The 25,657-nt window shown below is 35.7% G+C and overlaps 1 protein-coding gene across 1 annotated transcript in view; it reads right to left on the reverse strand.

Moving 5' to 3' along the window:
• Positions 1 to 25,657, reverse strand: part of HERC2 (E3 ubiquitin-protein ligase HERC2) — a 120,555-nt gene that overhangs the window by 55,404 nt on the left and 39,494 nt on the right. The window contains exons 30-40 of the mRNA XM_090171355.1: positions 20,800 to 20,909; positions 19,168 to 19,338; positions 18,836 to 18,972; positions 11,761 to 12,152; positions 9,567 to 9,742; positions 8,940 to 9,129; positions 2,829 to 3,002; positions 1,666 to 1,856; positions 1,439 to 1,589; positions 543 to 964; positions 311 to 437 (exon numbers count right to left, since the gene is read on the reverse strand). Of these exons, the coding sequence (XP_090027481.1) occupies positions 311 to 437; positions 543 to 964; positions 1,439 to 1,589; positions 1,666 to 1,856; positions 2,829 to 3,002; positions 8,940 to 9,129; positions 9,567 to 9,742; positions 11,761 to 12,152; positions 18,836 to 18,972; positions 19,168 to 19,338; positions 20,800 to 20,909 (2,241 nt within the window). The remainder of the gene's footprint in view (positions 1 to 310; positions 438 to 542; positions 965 to 1,438; positions 1,590 to 1,665; positions 1,857 to 2,828; positions 3,003 to 8,939; positions 9,130 to 9,566; positions 9,743 to 11,760; positions 12,153 to 18,835; positions 18,973 to 19,167; positions 19,339 to 20,799; positions 20,910 to 25,657) is intronic.

Consider the following 25,657-nt stretch of genomic DNA (forward strand, 5'->3'; position numbering starts at 1 on the left):
TCTAAATCAATGCCTCATATAAAAACGGTTTGAATCTTCAAATCAATGCCATTAGGACAGTGTCTGGGATCTAAAAAGCCATAACTCTACCTAATAAAAAAATAGTTTACAATGGTCAACTAATTAAGCGCCTAGTGCTGAGAGCATTCAATAATAGGTTGTTTCTTAGTTACCCTTGAAAATTAAAGAGACGTCACTCAGGTCTGTGATTGTGAATAAGGCATATTCTCTTTGTGGTTTGTCAAAAAAATATCTGATAGTATTCCTTTCGAAAAGTATATAAAAAATTTCAAATATTTCATAAACTAACTGTGAGCTTTTCCTTCAAAGTCTATGTGTTGCGTTGCACTTCCAGCCTGAAGAGTTAATGATGCCCATACTTTTAGCATACTTTCAGTGAATGGCAATCTTCCCAAGTTAAAGGATTCAGTGGGAGCCTTAGAAAATAAATGTAGTTTAGCAAATAATTTGACCATTAAAAGTGTTCTATAGCGAAGGAATGTAAATAATAGTATCCAAAAGATCGAAATGTTGATACTTACTACTTGTAATTGATTAAGCGAGTATTTTGAAACATTTAGATTGTCATGAGAATGAACTGAAATCTTGCCATTAGGTGATATCTTCGCCACAGTTGCAATACCAGTCTCGCTGTTAATGACCTGACCACCCAGTCGTATACGGCTATCTACACCGCCCAAAAGGGCAAACACTGAAAGGAGCTGTGTATGCCTTGTAGGAAATGAATTTTCATCATTTGGAGTTATGCTAGGAGAACCTTTCACAGATTCAGCGGCAAGCGTCAAATTCTCCACAACATAGTTGTTAATGGTTTCGGTCCAAGAGGCCAAGGAATGCAAATGGCAAAGCAAATTTATACATTCTTCTGCTACAGTACTACTATGAGAGGCAGTAAGTGAAATTCTGGCTTTTGTTGTTCTATGATGATGCCCTCTTTGATAATCTAGAAAAAAAAGTAGATTAAAAAATTGATTAATTACACATTAAAGTTTGCCACATTCATTGAAGGGTTTTCCACCTGTTGTATATAGATAAGAGATAGACAAGATAAGCATAGTTCTCACTGTTCAGATAAGATAAGCATAGTTCTCAATGTTTAGCCAGGGGGCACTATAGGAGTGTATTAAATTGTATAAATTGACAGGTCCTAGCTAGCTAGAGGGCACTCTCTCACCTCACCATGACTTACGATGTAATATTGTATATAAGTTTTAATCCTTAATAAACGCATTATAAATCTTTAAAGTAATGAGTATAAATTGGTTAAAGTATGTCCCACGAACACAACACCACCAAATGTTGGGGATCCCTCATGGTTAGCCGACTAATCCCATTTACTTTTGAGAAAACAACCCACATACTGAAGAAGCTATTTCATTATTAGAATAAGCACAAGTGACAATATTGATTAACATACCAAATGGCTGAAGGGTTGGATCATTGTTGGAACAAATTAGCGTTTCGCCCAATATTTGAAAAATGTTTGTTATTAATGGCATTTTGTTTAAATTATATTCTTGAGAGTGCCAAGTTGGTAAGACTGTTTTTAATAACCTCAAAGCTTGAATCTATAATCGTAATAACGTTTAATTTTGTAATATTTTACACCAACAATTCAGTGCTAATCTATTTAGTAACACTTACTTGAGTAGATATGCTAATACCACCAGTACCAAAATGATTGCAATTAATAACATTTAGAAGTAACGTTATCCAAGCTGAAGTACTTAATGCATGACACATCATTTCTGAAGCGGCAATGCTACGAATAAATCCCAAAGTAGCCCATTCTTGATATTGTTCCTCAGCAAGCCATGCCGAATCTGGTCCAGATACTTTAAAGCAATGGATACTATATATTAACTAATTAAGGATAAACACCAGAGTGAGACTTTTAACCCAATTTTTTTTTTTTTAATTATTATTTTCTTTTCCCCAGCTCAGAAAAATTTTACAAATTACTTTCTAATACATGGAAAATAATTAAGGCTGGGCGAATAAACAAATAAACCGAATAATTCTGTCAAATATCGAGAAGAATAACCGTCTTGACATTCTTTGATTGAATTTTGAACAACATTTCTATTATTACACATATATTTGGCGAATATTCGGAAAAAAGGCGGCAAATATTTTGAAAATATACTCTTATATCCTCCTTAATAGGCCTGTGTCAGCTAGCGGTCAATGGGGCAGGTTGTGCCAACACCCGGTTTGGGGGAAGAAATTTCTATGGCAAGGCTCTCACTTGGCGGTTGACGGCTGGGTATTTGATATTAGTCTCGATAGGCTAAAAGTGCTATTCGCCCAGCCTTAAAAATAATATAACCCTTACCAAAAAATAAGTTGGTTTTTAGTTGGTATTTAGTTGGTATTCACATTTAAGTTGGTTTTAAGTGGTCAGCATATTTCAGTAAACTAGTTAAGTTGGTTTTAAGTGGGTGGGAAAATGCCTTTTTCTTTAAGTTGGTATTTAGTTGGATTTTAGTGGTCAGAAAATTACATATTTTTTAAGTGGTCTTTATTAAGTAACATTTTAAGTAAGTTTTAAGTTGGCTTTAAGTGGTTTTTATTAAGTAACATTTTAAGTAAGTTTTTAGTTGGTTTTAAGTTGGTGTTAAGTAGGTTTTTAGTTGGTTTTAAGTAAGTTTTTAGTTGGTATTTGTCTCAAATACAAACTTAAAACCAACTTAAATAGTTCTTAGACCACTTATTTTTTGGTAAGGGAACGTGGATACACTTAATTGAAAAGATTTACAATAGCAATAAATATTGTCTGTAGCTGTATGAATAAAAGTTTCACGTACCAGTTCCAGCCGCAACTAAGGTTCTAAGTAAGGCTGCTAATGATCGCACTGCCTCATTTTGTGCATTACTAGCATAGAGTCCGGTGCATATAGACATAGATCGAAGAAATTGCAAACACGCTTGGTGGAGAAGCATTGTTGGTTGGCATGAAGTTGGAGGTAAAATAATTGCACCTTTAAATAAAATATTCCCTTTTAGTAAATAAAAACAACAAATATATATATCCTTTCTTTACAAAGTATAAATTAGGTTTAATTTACGCACATCCACATAAGTTTAATTTACGCACATCCACATAAGTTTCATTTAGGCACATCCACATAAGTTTCATCAGGAAACTATAGAGGTATACACTTGGAATGTCTATGGTTCCATTGGGATGGTGATACGAAAGCGCGTTGAGAAAAAGGTGGGGCTTAACTATGTCAAGTGTAAGACGTAACACGACATTTCAAATTCATTCGCTCGAGGTTTGACGCGAAAAGAATGTGTCATCATGGTAACAAATAGGCGATATTACCGCGCAAAAAAGGCTTATAAAACAATGGATTTAAAAACCTCAATTTGTTATTGTACTTAATATTTTGAAGTAATTATTATGTTCTTCGCGAAAGAAGTGTAGTGATACCAAATTTCAGGTATTTGTATGGTTATAAAAGAGATAATCAGGTAAGCTAATAATATAATAACCATGATCGACTAGGCTTAATGACAAGTTTTCGTTGAATTAGGATAGGCGCGAGAGTTTTTCGCATGAATTTTCCCGCTTTAAGACACACCCATTTCTACGAGCTTCATCATGGCCGTAAAAATCTTCCTTAGACATTCCAAGTGTATACCTATATAGTTTCCTGGTTGTAAGATCTATCTATATTGAATTGGCAAGACAGTTTGTTATTTATAAATCTCTATTTAATTATAGTTAAATCTAATATACAAAAATAGGTATGGTCTCTACTGACCTTAAAAACACAAAAAAAGAAAGAGAAAATAAAAACAAAAAAAAGTATAAGCAGACGACAGATAAATATAGTTTCAGTTTAGAACAGGGCTAGACATAAGTACTTTTCCTATGCAAAGTAATAACTATTTCTAACAAACTCCCCCTTACTTTGACATAGGTAAAATTAATATACAAATATACATATATATCAACTTATTCCCCCTTTTTTTTTTTATTTTGTTAACTTTAACATCATACAAAATTCACTATGTTTTCTCTTAGGAAGAATTTTAGTAAAAATATCTGCCATATTTTCATTGGTATTTACATAACTAAGTTTGAATAAGTTGTTGTCAATACACTCTCGTACATAGTGATATTTCATCTGAATATGCCGCGATCTATTATTTTCTATCTTATTTTCAGAAAATTGTATTGCCGCTTGGTTATCACAATAAACAATCGGCTGTCCAAAAGTTTCTTCTAATTTGGCTAATTCTAACAGTTCTTTAACAATACTAGTTAACCATGCAATCTCTTTTGATGATTCTGCTAAGGCAATGTACTCAGATTCCATTGATGATAGGGCAATGTTCTGCTGTTTCACACTTCTCCAGCTTATTGGACTGTCACAGATATTAATCACAAAACCGCTAGTAGATTTTCTATCGTCTAAATCCGATCCCCATGATGCATCGGTAAACACACTGAGATCAACTTTGCTGAATCCATGATAATGAAGACCGTAATGGCTGGTCTGACACACGTACTCCAACACTTGTAATAAGTAATTCCAATGTTTCTGACCAGGATTTGACGAATAACGTGCTAAACTTGCTACTACAAATGCTATATCTGGTCTAGTACGCTGCGATAAATACAATAAACTACCAATGAGTTGTCTGTATGGGTAATTATTATTCGGTTCTGGTGTACAGTCTCTATTTGACAATGATATCCCAACGGGTAATGGTGTCTCCCTTTTCTTCTCAGTTTTGATCTTGAATGTTTCCTGTAATTTCTTCACGTAGCTATTTTGATGAATATATACTTGTCCTTTTGAGGGAAATTCAAATTCAATCCCCAAAAAGTAACTTAATTCTCCTAAATCAGTCATTTCGAATGTTGCTTGTAGTTGTGTCTTTAATTTCTTCATAACGTGTGTATTTGATGCAAGTACAATTATGTCATCAACATACACTATCAATAGTCCAGTCAATCCAAATCTGTAGATACAGTTGCATCCAAAAAGTCTTTTATATCCAAGCTGAAGTAACTGATTATCTAATTCAGAATACCACTGCTTTCCACTCTGCTTTAATCCGTAAAGAGCCTTCTTTAGCTTCCACACATAATCTTCTTTTCCCTTTTGAATATATCCAGCTGGCTGTCTTAAATAAAGTTCTTCTTCTAATGATCCATATAAATATGCACACTTCACGTCCATGTGGGAGTGTAGCCATCCGAGACATGCAATAAATATCATTATACATGCTCTGATCAGGGTAAAATTTACGACTGGAGAATAAGTCTGATTAAAGTCTCTTTCAGGAACTTGAGAAAAACCTTGGGCAACTAGTCTGGCTTTGTATCTATTGATTTCTCCGTTAGAATTCTTCTTAAGATCGTACACCCATTTTGCTCCAATTATCTTCTTATTAATTGGTTTTGGAACAATCTCAAACACTTCTCTATCTTGAATGATATTAATCTCTGTTGTCATGGCTTCTTGCCATTTTTCACTATTTGGACTTCCAATTGCTTCGTCGTATGTTGAAGGTATTACTACACATCGGGCTTCAACATTTCCAGTAGATTTGAAAGTAAATTCTTTGGGGTTGTATTGTTCTCCTCTATCTGCTAAGTATCGCTTCATTTCAGGTTCTGATCTGATTTTCTGATTTGTAATGTTATCATAGTGATAAACGTCAATTCGATCACCCTTTTTTCTGAGTATTTCTTCTCGTCTCCAACGGGGTATTATGGGTTGTGGAGGTGGTGGCTCTGGTTGTGCTCCTACTTCATCTCCTTCATCAGTATTCTCATCGTCCGATGAGTTGTCCGACTCTTGCGATTTATCATCATCTGACGATTCGTCTTCATTATCTTCTGACCATATTTGCTTCACTGGCTCATATGTTTCTTCTCTGGTTTCTTTAAGTATTTTAATACCTAACTTGCTCTCGTCGAAAGAAACATGTTTGGTTTCTAGAACTTTTCCTTCTGCTGGAAACCATATGCGATATCCTTTAGTATTCATAGCATAGCCTACCATGATACCAATCTTCGCTCTCTTCTCAAATTTATTACGGTGAGGTTGTGGTACAAATGCGTAAGCTACGCATCCATATCGCTTAAGATGTCGTAATGAAGGTGACGTGTTTCTCCATCTCCCTTCTGGTGTGATATTTGGTAGTTTCGAATGAGGTAATCTGTTTGATAAATACACTACTGTATATAATACTTCTCCCCACATATAATGCGGTAGTCTTGCATCTTCAAGCATTGCTCTAATTCCTTCTAATACTGTTCGATTATATCGCTCTGCAATGCCGTTCATTTGAGGACTATATGTGTTCGTCCTTTGACACACAACTCCGTCCTTTTTACAACCTTCCTTGAAATAATTTGCACAGTATTCTAAGCCATTATCTGTGCGTATTTTCTTGAGTTTCAAACCAGTTTGTCTTTCTGACATAGCCTTATATTCTTTATATTTATCATATGCTTCGCTTTTATTCTTCATAATATAAACTATTGCCTTTCTAGTATAATCGTCTATGAAACTGATAAAATATCGTGACCCACCTTGAGATATAACAGGTGAAGGTCCCCAAACGTCACTGTGGACAAGTTCTAATGGTTGTTTTGTAGATATATCAGGTATAGATTTTGAGGCGGCCTTTGTTGCTTTTGCTACTTTACATGGTATGCAGTGGTCAATTTCTCCTTTAAATTCTGGTAATCCGTGAGCCATATCTTTTCTCTGCAATTCCTTCATCCGTTTGATTGAAGGATGTCCTAATCTTTGGTGCCATCTTGCTGTATCAATTGTTAGACTCGTGTTACATCCACCCTTCACTGAGAGTTCCTTCCTGGGTTCTTCTCTACTTGGAATGTATGCATCAACAACATAAAGATTGTTTCCGGTTAAGGTGGAAGATAAAACCAACGTCTTGTTCACACCGTATACTTTAATCGAGCCATTAACTATTATAATCTTACATCCTTTATTATCAAATCTTCTGGCTGATAATAAATTTCTATTATACTGCGGAACATAGAATACATCTGTCAAATGAATGAGATTATCTCCATAAGGTGTTTTTACCACCATATTTACGACCCCAGTTCCAAAAGCTTTTGCTTCACCTTGAGCAATATCAATGGGTACTTCTATTTCCTGATATTCAACGAACCAGTCTCTTCTATGACAAAAATGGTGTGTAGCACCACAATCAAAAATCCAAGAATCTTTATCCGATGTTGAAATCATTGTAGTAGCTAAATATGCATTTCCATATGAATTTCCATTATCCCAATCGCTGCTACTGCTTGCATAACTGTTTCTAGTTTGATTAGCTGACCTTTGATTGCTCGGATAATTTGATCTATTTCCTTTCTGATTTACAGTGCGGCCTCCAGTTTGAATATTTGCATGACAATTTCTTGCTATATGACCAGTTTTTCCACATCTATAGCATTCAAAACTTTGACTAGTATTCTGATTCCCTTGATAGCCTTTGAAATTTCCACGCTTTTGTTGTGCACCTCTATTTTTCTGTTGATTATTCTGATTGGGTTGAATGGACATAAGTCCAGTCTTCATATCTGTTCTTTCTTCCTCTTGGTGTACTAGTTTCTGTCTTTCATATTCGGCTATAAGGAGGTTTTTGACTTTATCTGGAGTAAACTCTTCATCATTTAGTTGATAAGCTCTTTGAATCGTGTTCTCATATTGGGCGGGTAATTTACAAATCATCTGGTATGCTATTTCGTCTGGAGCTAAAATACGTCCTGCTAATTCCAATTGTTCCGCTGCAGCACTGATTCTCCCAAGATATCCTGACATGCTTTCAGGTACATTATATTTCAGACTCAGAAAATTCAATCGTAATGAAGCTATTCGTGCTCGTGACTTTGGTTCATAAAGGTCTTTAAGTGCGTTCCATACTTCTACGGCTGTTTCATATTGTGATACTAAATTCTTATGCTGGTCATCTACTGCCAGAGCTAATTTTGATAGAGCTTTTTGTTTTCTGGTTTCATATCTCTCTTTTACTTTAGAATCTGCTTCTTCATTTGGTTCTTCATCTGTTTCATCTATGATCCCCCATAGCCCAAAATCTAGCAGAGCCATTTTCATATTAAACTTCCAGTTTACATAATTCTCATCATTTAATTTATTAAATGAAAATGATGTTCCAAGGGATGTCAAGGAATTATTCTGTTTTTCCATTTTTAACTTTAATCTGTTTTGTTCATTTCCATTCTGCACTTTCACTAAGCTAAGCCTAACTCAAACACTGCCAATTCACAAATAAATCTTTTCTATTTTATTTATTCCATATTAACCACGCTTTCTGCTACCAATTGTAAGATCTATCTATATTGAATTGGCAAGACAGTTTGTTATTTATAAATCTCTATTTAATTATAGTTAAATCTAATATACAAAAATAGGTATGGTCTCTACTGACCTTAAAAACACAAAAAAAGAAAGAGAAAATAAAAACAAAAAAAAGTATAAGCAGACGACAGATAAATATAGTTTCAGTTTAGAACAGGGCTAGACATAAGTACTTTTCCTATGCAAAGTAATAACTATTTCTAACACTGGTTTCATTTATGCACATTAGTTTCATTTACGCATATCCACATAAGTTTCATTTACGCATATCCACATAAGTTTCATTTACGCATATCCACATAAGTTTCATTTACGCATATCCACATAGGTTTCATTTACGCATATCCACATAGGTTTCATTTACGCATATCCACATAGGTTTCATTTACGCATATCCACATAGGTTTCATTTACGCATATCCACATAAGATTCATTTACGCATATCCACATAAGATTCATTTAGGCATATCCACATAGGAAATTAATAATGTTACTTTTTTACAGACAAATTTAAATTTGTTAAACGGTAAACTTACTGTCTTCATTATCAGAATCAGTGCATGATTCAGTTTCAGGCTGGGATGGAGGCTCTGCTAATTTAAGGTCATATTTTCCTTCTTTACCCATACGATAAGAGTTTGTAGATCCATTATCCCATTGAACTCTAATCCAACCATCTTCACCCAGTTCTCCTATAACACGACCTTCGCCTGGAGGGGGACCATCCTAAATAAAGATTTATTTACTTATATTTATATTGTTTTTACTTTCAAGTTAATATACATCAATTACATCTATACATTGAATAAAGCCATACAGGTGGGAGATATTTAGATAAAATTTTAAATAGACTTTGTAATGCTACTTCTAAAACAAAAAATCTTTAAAATTGAGGAACTGTACACATGTGGTTTTTTCTATTTACATTTTATAGAACCGAGCCCATTAAAGATACGCGAAAGAACTCATATGGGTAAAAACCATAAAGATGCAATTCATACAATTATACCACATTTGCTAATTTTAAAGAGATAAAAATTAACACTTCCTATAGCTTTAGAATTAAGTTTAAATTATGATCACGAATATATGCACAGTACCGATTACTCATGCATGGAGTCTGAAACTTTGTTCTTGATAGTCCTATTTACATTGACACATACCTGATCACCCCACTTCCAGTCAACTCCACGGATGACCCTTGTTCCTATTTTCATCATAGCGGATAATTCAGGGCCACTCAATGGAGGGGGAGGCGCCTTTGGTTTCTTAACTGTTTCTTCCAACACAGCACATAGTGGACTATTTCTATCATCAACCATGCTACCTGGATCTGGTCCTACAATAACAAAGTAATGCTATTTTAAAGCTATTTTTTTAAATGAATTTATGATAACAATAATAATAATAATAATAATAATAATAATAATAATAATAATAATAATAATAATAATAATAATAATAAATAATTAATTATAATAACAATTAACATAGTATAATATTGTGTTTCGCTTAACGGAGGTTGCATGTAATTTTTTTAGTAAGATTAAAATGAGAGTCAAATAGAATATTAACAGAGATCCAAGGAAAAAAATTAATTAGTGATAATATATACTAATAAAAAGTACAGGTACTCAAAGGTAAGTTAATATAATTTTTTATACCACTATGGTACAAAAAAAATTAGCTTCATTTTAAATTAACTACGGCTGTTTTTTTGAGCAGCTAACTGGCATCATCATCAGAACTGGTACTAAAATAATGATTCATATAAAGAATGAGACGTAAAAAAATCAAGAATGAAAGTAATGCCATAAAGCTACATGCAGAGAATCTATACATTAAACAATATTGAAAATTAGGCGATTTTCAGACTGCAGGTATAAAATAAAATATATAATATAATATAATATAATATATATAATATAATATAACATATAATATATAACAAAGAGGAAAATTAATAAAATTTAACAAAAAAATTACACATAACCCCCAAATTTTCTTTTGTAGCGTTTCATTAATCTTTCGTTCATTTTGAATTTGTGGTTAGGATACATCGAAACAGCTGTACTGGGTTTAAAATTAATTAATTAATTTAACGCAACTGTCAGCTCCATCATTGCCACCTGCCTTATGATAAGGCTGTTGTTATTAGAGATGGCAATGAATCTATCCGGTTCTTCCGGAAAAAAAACGACTTTACTAGAGAGCGTGGTGCCATCTATTAATGGCAAAGAAAGCTAAAATTCAAAATAGCGAAACAATAACGTCGTTAGACAACCATTATTGAGTACTTTAATTAGACAACTTATACTTTACTTAGTGGACTATAACCTAAATTATGTATCCCATAAAAAATATTGTTAAAAATTACTATAATTTAAGTGAAATCGTCAAATTTACAAATGAGCCAATCGACGCGAGGGGTACTTTTATGTCCCTCCTTTTGGGTCAAAATGTAGCTTAAGCATCTTGTTTTGATTTCGACGCTAGCGCCATCTGTTGAATAAAGAACTACTTAACCTCAAGCCGACACTTGCTTTAATATACAAAATTAACTGATGCATATACTTAAAAGTTGTTTACCTATATGCTTATAATAAGCCTTTTTACACGAAAAATAAGTTGTCTAGGAACTACTTAAACTTGGTTTTAAGTTTGTACTTGGGACAAATACAAACTAAATATTAATTAAAACCAAACTTTAAACCAACGTGTAATTTTCTGATTACTAAAAATCAACTAATTACAAATTTAAAAAAGAAAAAGGATTTTTTTTATACTGACAACCTGAACCTACTTAAAACCAACTTAATATCAACTAAAAGGTGTAACTAAAATTCAACTTATTTTTTGGTAAGGGGAATCTTACTCACAATCAGTTAAACTAAATTTTTAATTGAACAATACTTAATCATTTAAACAGTTTAGTCATATGCATATGCCAAAAAGTAAATGCATACTAAAAAGTTACTTAATTTATTTTTAAAAACCAACTGAATGCCAACTCGGCGAAATTTATGCCGCTACTTAAAACCAACTTCAAACTAACTTATAAAAGACAACATTTAAACCACTTTATAGCCAACTTAATAACTCACACCTAAAAACAACTTAAAGCTAACTTAGTAAAGACAACTTAAAACCAACATGAAAATAAATAAATTTTAAAATCAACTTCTAGCTACATGTACTTATTTCTCATGTACAAATTCATTTGTACATAAGTGTCTTCATTATCTTTTTATCAACTTAAAATGGTTAAAGGATAACATAATTCCTAAAGGAAAATTCCACAATTGGATTTGAATAGCTTTTTATATAATACAAGAAAAACTTTGAAGGCTATATTACCTGATAATTTAAGAATTGTTTGAATTAGTGCAAGAACACCGGAATTGATAAGTAGGCTAACTTCATGTCCATGATGATGGGTGGTTAGCATCCCAATTGAGGTGATGAAGAACCTTGTCGATGAAAGTAGAGTTTTACTGTTTCCAGCAATGAAATTATTGCACTTGTCTCCTTCACGTTTATTTTCTTTTGAACGAAATGTTCCTAAGCCACTTGCGGAACCACCGAGATCATGACCAGGAGGTAAAGTACATTGAGCAACAACTTGGTGAACAGTTTTTCTTAATTCATCAATTATGAATGATATAAGGTTGGAAAATGCTATTTCAATCTGGATTCTTTCATATGGAGGTATAAGGCTTATGCCCTCCAAGCAATATGGTAATGGCTTACTGTAAAAATAATAATTGAACAAATATTGATTCAAATTGTTAGTAATAACCTCTTGTTCAATTGCACATATCTCTATACATTCCATAAAAGTGTCAGAGTTTTGACAGAGAGACAACACAAAAATGCTAGCTATGAAAAACAAATGCATCCCCTACAAAGAAAGAGCATACAGATAAAAGTAGCCCAAGTATTCCAATACATTTATAGGCTAGCTAGCACTGGTGACCATTGGAGAGAAAGTCAGTTTCCATATGCTAGCTATATAGGTTCTGTAATATGGATATACTATGATATTCTTATCATAATTTTTAATGAACCAATTTCCTTAATGGGAGAAATACGTATCTAGACCTCTATATGGGTATAAAAGAATAGAGGCAGGTCGAATCCGAGGTATCTCATTCCAACACCTAATTAAGCCGCCAAAGGATCGAGTTACCCCTTTCATTATAATTTGTCATTTTAATTGCAATTGTCTTGATGTAGATAGTTTCAAGTATCTTTAATAAAAGTCAAATAGTTTAATTATTCCTTCACAGGTCTTGATGAGAATATCATTCACTACTGTCTAAAATGAATCAATACCATTTTTTGGATACAAGTAGATAGTAAGTCTAATAGCCAGCTGCAGTGGACCGGAGCTAAAAAATAGAAAACCGCCAGAAAAATTTTGTAAGTGCGGAAAAGTTGTTGGGTGTTAGTACAATATCAGCACAATTTTTTTTTCAGTCATTGCCTTCCCATCGCGCTCTTTGCAGTTTAAGATTCGAAAATTTGTCCTAAATAAGTAAATAGTGGTATATTAACATTTTTGTAAAAATTGAATCCAAAAGTGGTTATGTACGTTAATTTTCCTTACGATATTCAAGGAAGAAAAAAGCGATAAAAATGCTTTAGGGTTAACTTTTTGGATGTCGTGGGTGGACCATTGCAATGTTTCAGCAGAGTTGGTGTACGTAGCTCTTTTTATTGATTATGCTCTCAAAGATCAAATACATTGAAATTTCACTTTTTTTAGTGCATTCATTTTTAACAAGTTTTGGTTCAGAAAACTAGTCTGTAGGTCTTAATAACTTTTCTTATATTGATATGAAGCGCTGATTATTGGTTATCTATTCCCCCAAAATTTAGAATAAACAGAGGTATATCATAATTAAATTATATACCACTAATACTACCTGCTCTTCCCTTCCATAAACTGCAACCTTGAACCTCTTCGTGGTGGAAGGGAGTAACAGATGGAGAGGCAACTCTCCGTGCTGGCAAATCAAGGCTCTGCTTCTTCCTTAAGCTAAGGTGTAAGATATCGTGCTGAGGCCCTTCCACAAACTGCAACCTTGTTCCTCTTCGTGGTGGAAGGGAGTAACAGGTGGAGGGGCAAACCTTCATGCTGGCCAACTAAGGCTCTGCTTCTTCCTTAAGCCAATGTGTAAGGTATCGTGCTGAGGGATTGAGTGCTACCGGGGAAGCGAAAATACAGTATCGTGAACGATCCCCTCGGGGCACCCGGCGACACCCCGTTGTATTTTAGCCTGCCGCCCGGACAGAGGATTAAGGGCGGTGACCTTTTACTTTCCTCTTTACTCGTGAGATCTTTTATGAATTCCACAAACCAAAACGAAAAATCATCGAGCAAGGGTCTGTCTTTGACCCAGCAGTACCCAGCATCAGAATCAAGGGTCTACCAAAGTCAGTACCCTGACGGAGGGAAGCAAGGTAAGTGCTTTCTATGCTCATACTCGCAAGAGGAACAAGTGTCGAAAGACACTCAGGAAGTTGGCAGAAGACCCTTCAAAGGGTAACTCCTCTTCAAACAAGAGAGCAAGGGAGTCGGATCAAGACTCTCCAAGCTCTCAACAACAGGCTGCCAAAAAGTCCAAGCCACTGACCTTCAGTGAAGCTGTGGGTTCGATGCGGATGGCCATCATAAAAGAAGGCTTTCCCTCGAACTGCTTAACCGAGGCAGAAATTGGAACCATCCAGCGTGGAGTTCTGGAGAGGATAAACGGGATACCCTTGGGTAACCCTCTTCCTCAATTCCTGCAATTACAGCTGAAAGGAGGTGCCCTGGTTTACCTGTGCAAGGATGACTTCACAGGTAAATGGTTAAGTCAGGAGTTCGACCGCAATCAACAGGTTATCCAGGGAACAAGGCTTTTGGTAACAAAGTCCAGTGACCTGCCGAAACTTTTTAAGGTCACTCTCCGAACAAGGGACGTCTGGACGAATAACCCAAAGGTTTTTCTCAGGCGTCTTCAAACCTTCAACGGTGCGCTGAACCCCAGCTGTTGGAAGGTGCTGGGCAAATCCGAAGAACCGGCTGCCATTCGTTGGATTTTTCTAATGGATGGCGAGTCGGTCAATGCCATCAAAGCGGCAGGATTTGCTGCTCAGACAGGTTTGTATAGGGGTATCTTTAAGATGCTCAGTACCCCAAATCAAACTTCATTAGTAAGTACTGTAGAGGGTGTGGTTAATCCTACACCTGTTAATGAATCTGAGCCTCTGTTAAGCGATTACTCGGAAGGGGATACGGTGACAGAGGACATAAGAATCCTCAGTATCTCGGACGGTGAGGAGGTCCACGGCATGGTGGCTCAGCCAGGTGGAGCAAAAGTGGGGGAGACTGGTGTTGGAACTAACTTAACCAGCGGGAGTGGTGTGGTCTCCACACCCAAAACTGGGGGGGGGGGGGGGTGACACTGGTCAACCTCCAATCTAGGCCCATCACCATGAGTATTAAGGTGGTGCAGATAAATCTTCATCACCACTGCAAAGCAGCCTCCGCTGTACTTTGTTAAAGGCTTGCTAAGGAGCAAATTGATGTTGCTCTTATTCAGGAACCTTGGATTGCCAAGGGTAAAATCCTTCGTCTTAATAGTGCAGGTAATGTCTATTATGACTATAATTCCGCTCTCAATCTATCACTCTAGGGATACTGCCGTGATTAAAATCATTTCCCCTACCGTTGATGGGAATGATGAACTCACGCTGGCATCTGCTTACTTTTCTTATGATGATGCTCTGCCCCCACCATCACAGGAGGTGACCAATCTGGTCAACCACTGTGAGCGGTCGGGAAAGGAACTCATTATAGGTTGTGATGCAAACGCTCATCATGTTATCTGGGGCAGCAGCAACTGCAACGATCGTGGTGATAAGCTAATGGAATACACGGTTAGTACGAAACTTCATATTCTTAATAAGAACAATGAACCAACTTTTTTTACTCTTAACAGAAGTGAGGTCATTGATCTCACGCTGTGCACAGAAAATGTCTCAGCTCTAATTAATGACTGGCATGTGTCCAGTAACCATCACTGTCGGATCAGAGACACATTTGCTATGAAGTCAGGTGGAAAGTGGTTCAGGTTTATACCGAGCTTCGCAATCCCAGGCGAACCAATTGGCCTGGTTTTAGGGATGATATAAATCTTCATCTGAAGGATGATAAGCCTAAGCTGTCATAGGTGCTGGATTTTGATTTGGCTGTTGATCACATGCAACATGCCATTATCGACTCCTACCACCGCAATTGTCCAGTGAAGTCAACCAACCAGCCAAGGCTAGTTCCTTGATGGAACCATGAGATTGGTAGGTTTCCCAAAGAATCTAGGAGGCTTTTTAGTTAAGCTAAGAGGTCGGGTGACTGGGTTGCCTACAAGCACACCCTCACTGCATACCATAAGGCCATCCGTGAGGGCAAGAGGGACTCGTGGAGGAATTTCTGTGAGAATATCTCTGATATTCCCAGTACGGCTAAGTTAATGAAAGTTATGGCCAACGATAAGACTAAACATCTTGACACTATTAAGTTGAAAGATGGGAGTCATTCTTCGTCGGGTAAGGAGACTAACTCATATGTAAGATGTACACTTTCCTGACTCCAGAATTACGAACAGTACTGATTCTGATCCCCTTCCCATTAGGATTTCACGTACCAAAAGGGAAGATTGGGCGGTGGCGAATAAAATTGTCACGCACTCCAGACTCATTTGGGTAATAAAGTCTTTTAAGCCCTATAAGTCTCCGGGGCCGGATGGGATCATTCCCATTCTCTTGCAGGAGGGCATTGATATTATCTGCCCCATGTTGAGTAGAATCTATAGGGCGTTTATTGCCCTTGGATATATTTCTATCACCTGGAAACTTTCTAGGGTAATCTTTATTCCGAAGCCAGGGAAATCTAACTATCTCGAGGCTAAGGCCTTTAGGCCTGTAAAAGATAACAGGTGTCATATGTACTTTAATATAACTACGTATGGCGCATGACGTCATTGGTCATGTGACCCAATATAGTTTTTGTTTTAGATGAGTAAGATAACTCACTCTCTTTCACTGTGCCTCTCTAAGACATGAGTCTAATGTTTATAGCTATGTATAACTAATTTTAATAGTATTTAATAAACCTTTTTGTTTTGTCATAGTTAAATCATTCGTTTTTATTTCGCTTAACATAAATTGCAACAAGGCCAAACAGTTTGACTTCCTTTTTTCTAAAGATTATGGAGAAATTGGTAGACAATTATATTAGGGGGGAGGTTATTTCTCATACACCTCTCTCGACGGCTCAGTATGCCTACCAAAAGGGCAAATCTACTGAGACTGCCCTTCATAGCATAACTAACTGCATTGAAATTGCTATTAACTTTAAGGAAATAGCGTTAGCAGTTTTCCTTGATATAGAGGGCGCTCATTGGCATTAATGACACTGTGTCTTTGGATCAAAGCTATGCTGACGGATCGTGTGCTGGTATCCTCCCTGCTTGCTGAATCCCTTATGGTCACCACCAGCCGTGGTTGCCCGCAAGGTGGTGTTCTATCACCTTTGCTGTGGTGCCTGGTTGTGGATGAACTTTTGGTGAGGCTAAACAGGGATGGGTGCCGCTGCTTCCCCCAACACTATAAGCGATTTAGTAAGAAGGGCTCTTGCCTCAGTGGAAAACTGGTGCAAGGAAGTTGATCTTACGGTTAATCCTAATAAAACGGTTGTTGTTCCTTTTACTCGTAAAAGGTTGCAAAACTCTTTAATGATATCTCCTTATTTGGGACTATTTTGAGTGAAAGCACGGAAGTTAAGTACCTTGGTGTTATTCTTGACAACAAACTAACGTGGAAGCCTCAACCTGACTCTATAGCTAAGAAGGCTAAGATGTTACTTTGGAGAACCAGAAGTGCAGTTAGCAGGTCATGGGGACTTAGCCCTAAAGTGGTCTTCTGGCTGTACACCATAATCATCAGGCTATTGCTCTCCTATGCTGCAGTGGTCTGGAGGCCTAGAGTCCGAATCAAGACTGTGCAGAGCGATCTGCGCACCCTACAAAGGCTGGCTTGTGTCAGCATCACAGGAGCTATGAGAACAGCCCCAAGTGCTTCTCTAGAAATTCTCCTGAACATTCTTCCTCTTCATCTTTTCATAGAGGAAGCTGCTGCTATGGGAGCCTATAGGCTCAACCAGAATGGTTGGTGGAAGGCGAATATTTGGGATAATAGCCACACCAAGATCTACCGGGAAATTTCAAGTCACCTACCTGTCTACCTAATGGGTTCTGATATGATGGCTACGAAGTAACATTTTAGTAAGCCTTTCAATACTTATTTTCCAAGCCGTACGGAGTGGGCCAATCATAGTACCCTCGGAACCAGAGGAGAAATTGTCTGGTTTACCTGGATGGCCGCTATCTGCTTCTGTGTTGACTTTTGTCTTAAAAAGAAGCTTCATGGCAAGGTTATCCAAATTTATTCGGATAGTCAAGCAGCCCTCAAGGCTCTCAACCAGTTACAGGTCTCTTTAAAACTGGTTTATAGCTGTTTGAATCTCCTCTTGGCGCTAGGCAACAACAATAAAGTTCAGCTCTATTGAGTTCCTATCCCCTCTAGCATAGTTCGCGGTTTTATCTCTAACTCCATGACTGACCGTCAACTCAAGCTTTCGCTTAAGATGGATGGCCAAAGGCAGGCTAAAGAGTTTATCTCGGGCCCCTCTAGGCAGAGAGCTAAGTAGCTGCTCTCGCTTCCCAAATCTAATATCAGGTTGGTCGTTGGCCTACTAACAGGTCACTGTCTCCTTAACAGACATCCTTACCTGATTGGAATCAGTGATGATCCAATCTGTAGGGCATGTCAGGCTGAGGAGGAAACCGCCTCTCATGTGCTTTGTACTACGCGGCCCAAAGATTCGAGAATCTTGTTATGCATCAGCTGGAAACTTCTGATTTCTATAATATGCCGGCCAAGAGGATTCTCCGTTTTGTGTCAGATATCGGGCTTTTTAAGTCTTAAGGTTCGGGGTTGCACAATGGACCTCTGTTCGAAGTGCGCGAACGGGCCTTCACCCCTTTCACTAATAATAATAATATTTGTTAAAAATGAATGAAAAAAAATGAAATTTCCACGTATTTGAATTTTGAGAGCATAAGGAATGAAAAAAGAAAAAAGATCGAGCTACACAAACTGTGCTGAAACATTGCAATGGTCCACCCACGTCATCCAAATAGTGAAATATGTAAATGTTGATTTACTACTATTCTCAATATCATTTATCAATAATATACAATATACTGCATGACTAATTTCTAACTTTCATTTTATAATTTGTGCAAGCAAATACCTTTAGAAATAAATTTTAAAATATGTTTAACATAAGTATGAAATTGAATTATTTATAATACTATTAACATACCACGAGGAACAGCTAACTTGAAGCAGACCTTGCCAACCACTCATTAATGAGTACTTGGCAGATGGCATTAGCATTTCTTTTTTCAACAAGGATGTCATAGATTCAATACCCTTCAAACGCATCTTTGCTCTTTCAACCTAGAACAACACACAAAAATAAGTATATACTGATCGATGAAACTTTCGTAATTAAACCAGCACTAAGGAATATATTCTAAAAAAATCCCCAAGACTAAAAATATGATAAAAATCATTTAAATTCAAGCCAAAGAACAGCAATATAAAAATAATATTATCAACTATTAATGAATGTCTACTATAATACAAACTTACTTGGCAATATAGAGCCTTCCGTAGGATTTCAACATCCACATTTTCATGCATTACAAATGAGATAACTATTTGTGCCAAACTGAGAAGTGTGTTGATATCTTCATTCTTTGGTAATACAGGATTGAACTCGTAGCTGGTGTCTAGTATTCCAGATGAAATTGCGTCTGATGTCTTGAAAATAAAAGTAAAATTTAGAATTTTCTGCAAGTGGTGGCTGTCCCATTTTCACTTGTTTAAGGAGATCAAACTGAATTATTTGGTCTGTTTTTTTGGGTTCCACCCACTTTACTTCTTGAATATATTTCATAGCAAATTATTCTGTATGTGACCATAGTTACATATATACCTAACCAAAGAGAAATCTACTCTAATTTTTAGTACTTAACTTAAATAGTGTTTTGAAATTACTCAGATTCCAAATTATTTAAATAAAAAAGATTCAAATAACGCTTTAAATCGCCAACATTGCCCTCTAGGGATGCAACGCATAACCGGAACCGAGAGGAATCCGGTAAAAATTTAGAAACGGAACCGATAATATAAAAATTTGATAGCCATATACGGATCCGATATTTGTTAAAAAATTATAACCAAAACTGGAACTGAATTTTTTATTATGATAAACGGTTTTTAAACGGTTCTATAACTTTTTTACCACCATCAAGTGCAAATTGAAAATTTCTCAATTCCAACGGAAAGTTAAAATAGTCTCGTTCACAAAATGTTTCCCTTAGAATCCGTTGCAATCTGCAGTAGTGGAAGTTGCTAAACTAAAACATTAAATGATAAAAGCCATTTAATTTTCAATGCAAACTTGAGAATTTTTCTCTAAGAGGTAACGATTTTACACGTTTTAAATGTGCATGATAATTCGGATGAGTATATGATAATTTGGATGAACATAACGACATTTTGGCTTTACAGATCATTTAATACTAAAACACACTGGAGCCAAAACCAGAAATGATAGCTTTAAAATTTCATAACCAGAACCGGAACCGATAAAGGGAGAATTTAAGAACCGTAACTGGAAACGAGATAGTCCAAAAAAGTGGAGCCATTGCATCCCTATATACCCACAAGCAATTATCTAAATTCTATACAGACAAGACCTTTACGCACTAATTTATGATGAGGAATTTTCCTTCTCACATACAACTTGGGGAACCGCTGAAAATTAAAAGTAATAACAAAAAATTTCCCCAAAGCAAAATAATAAAATTATTAGAAACCGTCTTAATATTTAATGTACTAAATCTGATCTTTATTTTGAAAGACCTCATGCAATTTTCAGTTTTTTTGATGAACTATAGATTTATTCCATGTTTAGAGTGATGACCAGCTATGAAGATCACTTAAAAATTTTATTTTAATGTTTTTGCCGTAACTGGCCTTTATTTAGGTAATTAAAAATATAATTCGGGCTTTTGGGTGGTACTCAACATTCAATGTAAATAAATTTCCAACCTGATTCTATGTAGGACATTTGCTTTCATTAGAAGTTATACGTACAAACCGTCAAAAGTGAAATTAAGTTTCACTTTTATGGGTCTAGATAGACTTATCTTTTAAGAGATATAATGAACTTCTGGTAAAGCTATTAGGCTTAACAATGAAAAGCCTTTAATTTACCTCCTGCCCAAGGCTAGAATGATCTTTATCATCTGAAATATCTTTCAAATCATCAGCTGGTGCTTCTGGTTCATTTTTTTCTGGCATAACTATAGCTTTCATCTTAGTAGCTACGAATAAAATAAAATGTTTTATTAAAATTACTAAATAATAAATCAACCCCTCCACACCCTGTTTTAGTTGTGCTAGATTGGGATAGAATTATTTTAATAATGGTAATATTATCAGAAATTATTGAACTAAGGTGATATCCCTTACCAAAAAATAAGTTGGTTTTTAGTTGGTATTCACATTTAAGTTGATATTAAGTTGGTTTTAAGTGGTCAGCATATTTCAGTAAACTAGTTAAGTTGGTTTTAAGTTGGTGGGAAAATGCCTTTTTCTTTAAGTTGGTATTTAGTTGGTTTTTAGTGGTCAGAAAATTACATATTTTTTAAGTTGGCTTTAAGGGGAAGCATTTTGAACTATTAGTAGCAAAATAAATCAGCAGATGTCGCTGACCGTTGCACTTTTCGCAGGTACTTCCAATCTTACAGCGCCATCTACAAAATAATTATATTGAAGCTAGCAAAATGTAGAAAAAAATTACAGAATTCATGAATTCTTCGTGAGATTCGTATTTATAAAATATATTAACTTAATAATAAAATAATTATTTCGTTTTATTATTGCAATATTTTTAAACGTTTAGTAGCATTTTATATAACGAAATAGAATGGTTGTGGGAACCGTTTTCCCCCTAAAAAAATTCTATGGGGTGAGGTCTTGTTGCTGCTCACCTGGTAAGGCGTGAAAAGGTGTAAGGAAGAAGATTGTACGACGGATCGAACGTTACCTAGAATATCGCTTCAAGGTGACCCGTTGCCAGACTGAATCGTACGAACTTTATTGTTTGGCCCGTGGCGGAGGATAGCGTATTAAGGGGGGGGGGGTATGGCTCCATGGGAGATCTCCACTCCGGTCAATTTTCACCGTCAATAGACGACAGTAATTCTTCGAAAAAGTGTTAGCACAGCTTTCTTTACATTTTGTGGGTAGTAAGAGGTTTTATACAGGTATATGACGTTTTTGGTTCAACTATATTTTTATCTATTTTGGGACCGGTATAAGCAACAAATAACTTCAAAATTTGGATATGAATTAAATTGTCACCGCTATATTAAATTATTTGGTCCGGAATTTTTGGTGACTGTTGATATATACAAACAAGAATGTAACTATATTATAAGGGAGAGATTTTCCATCGTTCGTAGTCTTCATTGGACGAACGTTTTTCGTCATTTTCGATTCGTCGCCTTGGACATTGGAGACTTGATATAGTATATTTGATTTTGGTATATCAAATTTACGATAACCGTTCTCCAACTTAGCCGTCTCAAATTTTAAATGACTCTTTTAGTTATTTAATAAAAAAAAATCGTTAAAAAAAACAATATTTATTGGTCCAAGCCTGTACCGAAAATGTTGTTGTCTTCCCTCATTTCAACCCCCTTTTGGTTAGGGCACTCGTCTTTAATGCGCATTATTCGACGCGCAACACGTCACGAGGCGGAGTCTAGTCAGCTGTAAACATTACCGTCTTTTTTGGGGAATTTTGCTGGGCGCGTTCATGTGGAGTTTACCCCCCTTAACCCCCATTCTCCACCGGTTGTTCCAGATAGTGGCCGACTAGCGGGCGGCCAAAAGGGGGGGGCGAAAAGACCGTGAAAAAGAGTGTTTTCCGTGTGTGTGTTGAGCTTCACAAGGCGCAGAGGCGTAATTTATTTACATTTTTTAAATAGTTTTAAGTTTAGCTTATGAATAATTATCTACAATGGTAAACTACACAAAATGTTGTTACACGGGTTTTAAAAATATCAGTAGGTTTTACAAGGAACCTTATATGAAAAACGTTTCCTTTTTAACATTCCCTAAACCTAAAATGAAATATGATAAATGCAAACTATGAATATATATAATAACCATTATAATTAAAAGTTAAATCAGCAATTTAATTTGCCCTAAGCTACCTAAGCTTTACACATGAAAAATATCCTGTTGAAAATTTTAAAAACAGTACGCAGTAGATGACCAAGCAAATAAGTTGTAACTTACTAAAGAGCATTGAATACGGACATTCGGACCAATAACATAAGGTAGGATGCGCGTAAGGGTTGCGCAAACGAAACTCGATGCCAGGTAAAAGTATGGGGGGAATGAACAAAAAGGGGAATTTCTAAAGCTTTTTGCCACAGGTTTTTTAACATGAGGCCGCCGTTCCTTCTCTACTTCTTCCATGCTGTTACCTTCCCGCTGAAAGTCCAAGGGACGTTTTGGTCACTCTAGAATGACATTGTGCTCTTATATTTTTTGAAGAAATAAATCATTTTAGGTATCGTAAATAAATGCCCTTTCCGAAATTTGGTACCGATTTGGCCCCGCGCTCGCCATGTTGGGTGGAAATTTTTTATCTATAGGTTTTAGCATAGGTGACGTTGGCCTACGTCACACAGTTAGCTCCCTATTATGGAGAAAATATTTTGACAGTGTTTCTCAGAGTGGTACACAGTTAATTTTTAATACACCAGTGATTATAGGGAGCTAACAGTGCGACATGTTGTGACGTCATCCATGCTTTTCCCTATTGAAAAAAAAATTCCACCAAGATGGACGCCATGGCTAATGCTAGGACTGCCCACCGGGACTGTTATCTCCCTATTTCTCACTAGAGACTTTGGAAACGCTTTGAAACGGTTTCAAAAAGTCAACTTGTAAAATTTTGGTATCAGCTGAATTAACAAGCAAACGATAAATTCTCTTGACATAAATTTTTTAAAAATTTAGCTTTTGAAACCTTTCCAAAACTTTTCCAAAGACTCTAGTGTGAACGCGGCTACAGTATAATTATCAAAACGATCTGACAACAACTTTAATAGTTATCAGATTAGTTTATGAAAGTAGCGTATACTCTAATACTTTCAAAAATGGGAAACCGGGTGAAATAAGGACGTTTTGAGAGAGTAGCGCGAACGCTTTAGAGCTCTGGTAGAGAGCCCAATATGAAATAACGCAAATGAAGAAAGGCTAAGCGGAGGGGAGAGTAGATTTGATGGACAAGCGTAGCTAATCGCGGTCCGCCAAAGAAGGGGTCATAGTTTTCAGGGGGAGGAAAGAAGTGTGTCCGTTTTTCTACTCTACTACCTTTACTACCAAAAACCTCCGTGAGGCTTCTATAGTAGTACCATTCACTATTTAAAAAAACAAATCCCTCTTCGAAAACCTTCAAGCTGCCCTCTACACATTTTTTTTTCTTTATTTCTCGTTAGTTTGGAAAACAACCTCTAGGTAGCCCCTGCGTGCAGATCCGAGTATAGGAAAACTTATCAAATTCTAATATTTTTAGATAATGTGTTTAGTTACCAAAATATAAGTTTTTTTTGAATTTTTTTTTCTATTCAATAAAGTAAGGTTAAATTTACGAAGCGTATGAAACTAAAAGATTTTCGTAGTACTGAAGTATATTAAAAATGATGACGAAATATGTTAAATATTGCTTAATTTTGTCATCATATAAAAAATTTACCAAGTCTTCGATTAAAATTCGCCTCGAACAAATTTAAAATTGAAACTTCCAGATGAACTTAAAACCTTTCCCAAAGCTCTAGTGTGAACGGTTTTCTAGAATACCAGGCGCGAAGTTGATATGTATCAGCATTATTGTTCAAGTTTAATGCTCATTATTTAAATATCTATTTAAGATAATTGAATAATTACTTTTACACATGAAAGAATACATGTTTCGTAAAATGTACTATAAATTTGAGAGTAAGATCGACTTTCAAAGTATTTAAACAATTCAGCCAAATATATTTAATTTTAGGTACTTTTTCAAGTTAAATTAATAATTAACTAAACGATGGAATCCAATTGCCTTCGAACAATTTATAGTTTGAACTGTGCTGATCACGATACAAAAGATCACGTGAAGTTATATTCAGCCATTTACGAGATAAACGGTGTTTTGTGAGAGCTTGTAAGCGCATTTCATCCAAATTTAAGTACAATTATTTAAATAACCATTAGCGATATCTAAATTCGGTTCGAAGGTTATTTAGAAACAGACCTCGTGATTACAAAACCGAAGAGTTCTTAGTAATCCGAGCTATAGAACTCTAGATTAACAAGCGCAAACACGTCACGTTTTTTAAACTTTCACAATGCTTCCCCTTAAGTGGTCTTTATTAAGTAACATTTTAGGTAAGTTTTTAGTTGGTGTTAAGTTGTTTTTAAGTAGGTTTTTAGTTGGTATTTGTCTCAAATACAAACTTAAAACCAACTTAAATAGTTCTTAGACCACTTATTTTTTGGTAAGGGATTGGATAAGTTTTAATTTTTATGTAGTATTGACCGGGAATGTTCAATTCTAACATCCATCAACCACTTCTCATTAAACAGTTCTTACATGTGTTTCTCTGCATTTGGCATTTGAGAGGTTTCCTGTTTTGGCCATTGTAATTTTTGAGATTTCGCTATGGGCATTGACCCCCCTTACCAAAAAATAAGTGGTCCAGGAAATACTTTAAGTTGGTATTTGAGACAAATACCAACTTAAAACCAACTAAATACCAACTTAAAACCAACTTACAAATAATATGTCATTTTCTGACCACTAAAAACCAACTAAATACCAACTTAAAGAAAAAGGCATTTTCCCACCAACTTAAAACCAACTTATTACCAACTTAACTAGTTTACTGAAATATGTATGTCGTTTGGCGTCAGGCCAGTGGTCTACCTCGGAACGACCATGGACTAATTAATGTACTTCACACATTAACACATTAAAACAAACGTTTTACAAATTAAGCCAGTCCCACGT

The sequence above is a fragment of the Leiobunum rupestre genome, chromosome 4 (assembly GCF_980474605.1).
Source record: "Leiobunum rupestre chromosome 4, qqLeiRupe1.1.hap1, whole genome shotgun sequence".
Classification (NCBI taxonomy): domain Eukaryota; kingdom Metazoa; phylum Arthropoda; class Arachnida; order Opiliones; family Sclerosomatidae; genus Leiobunum; species Leiobunum rupestre.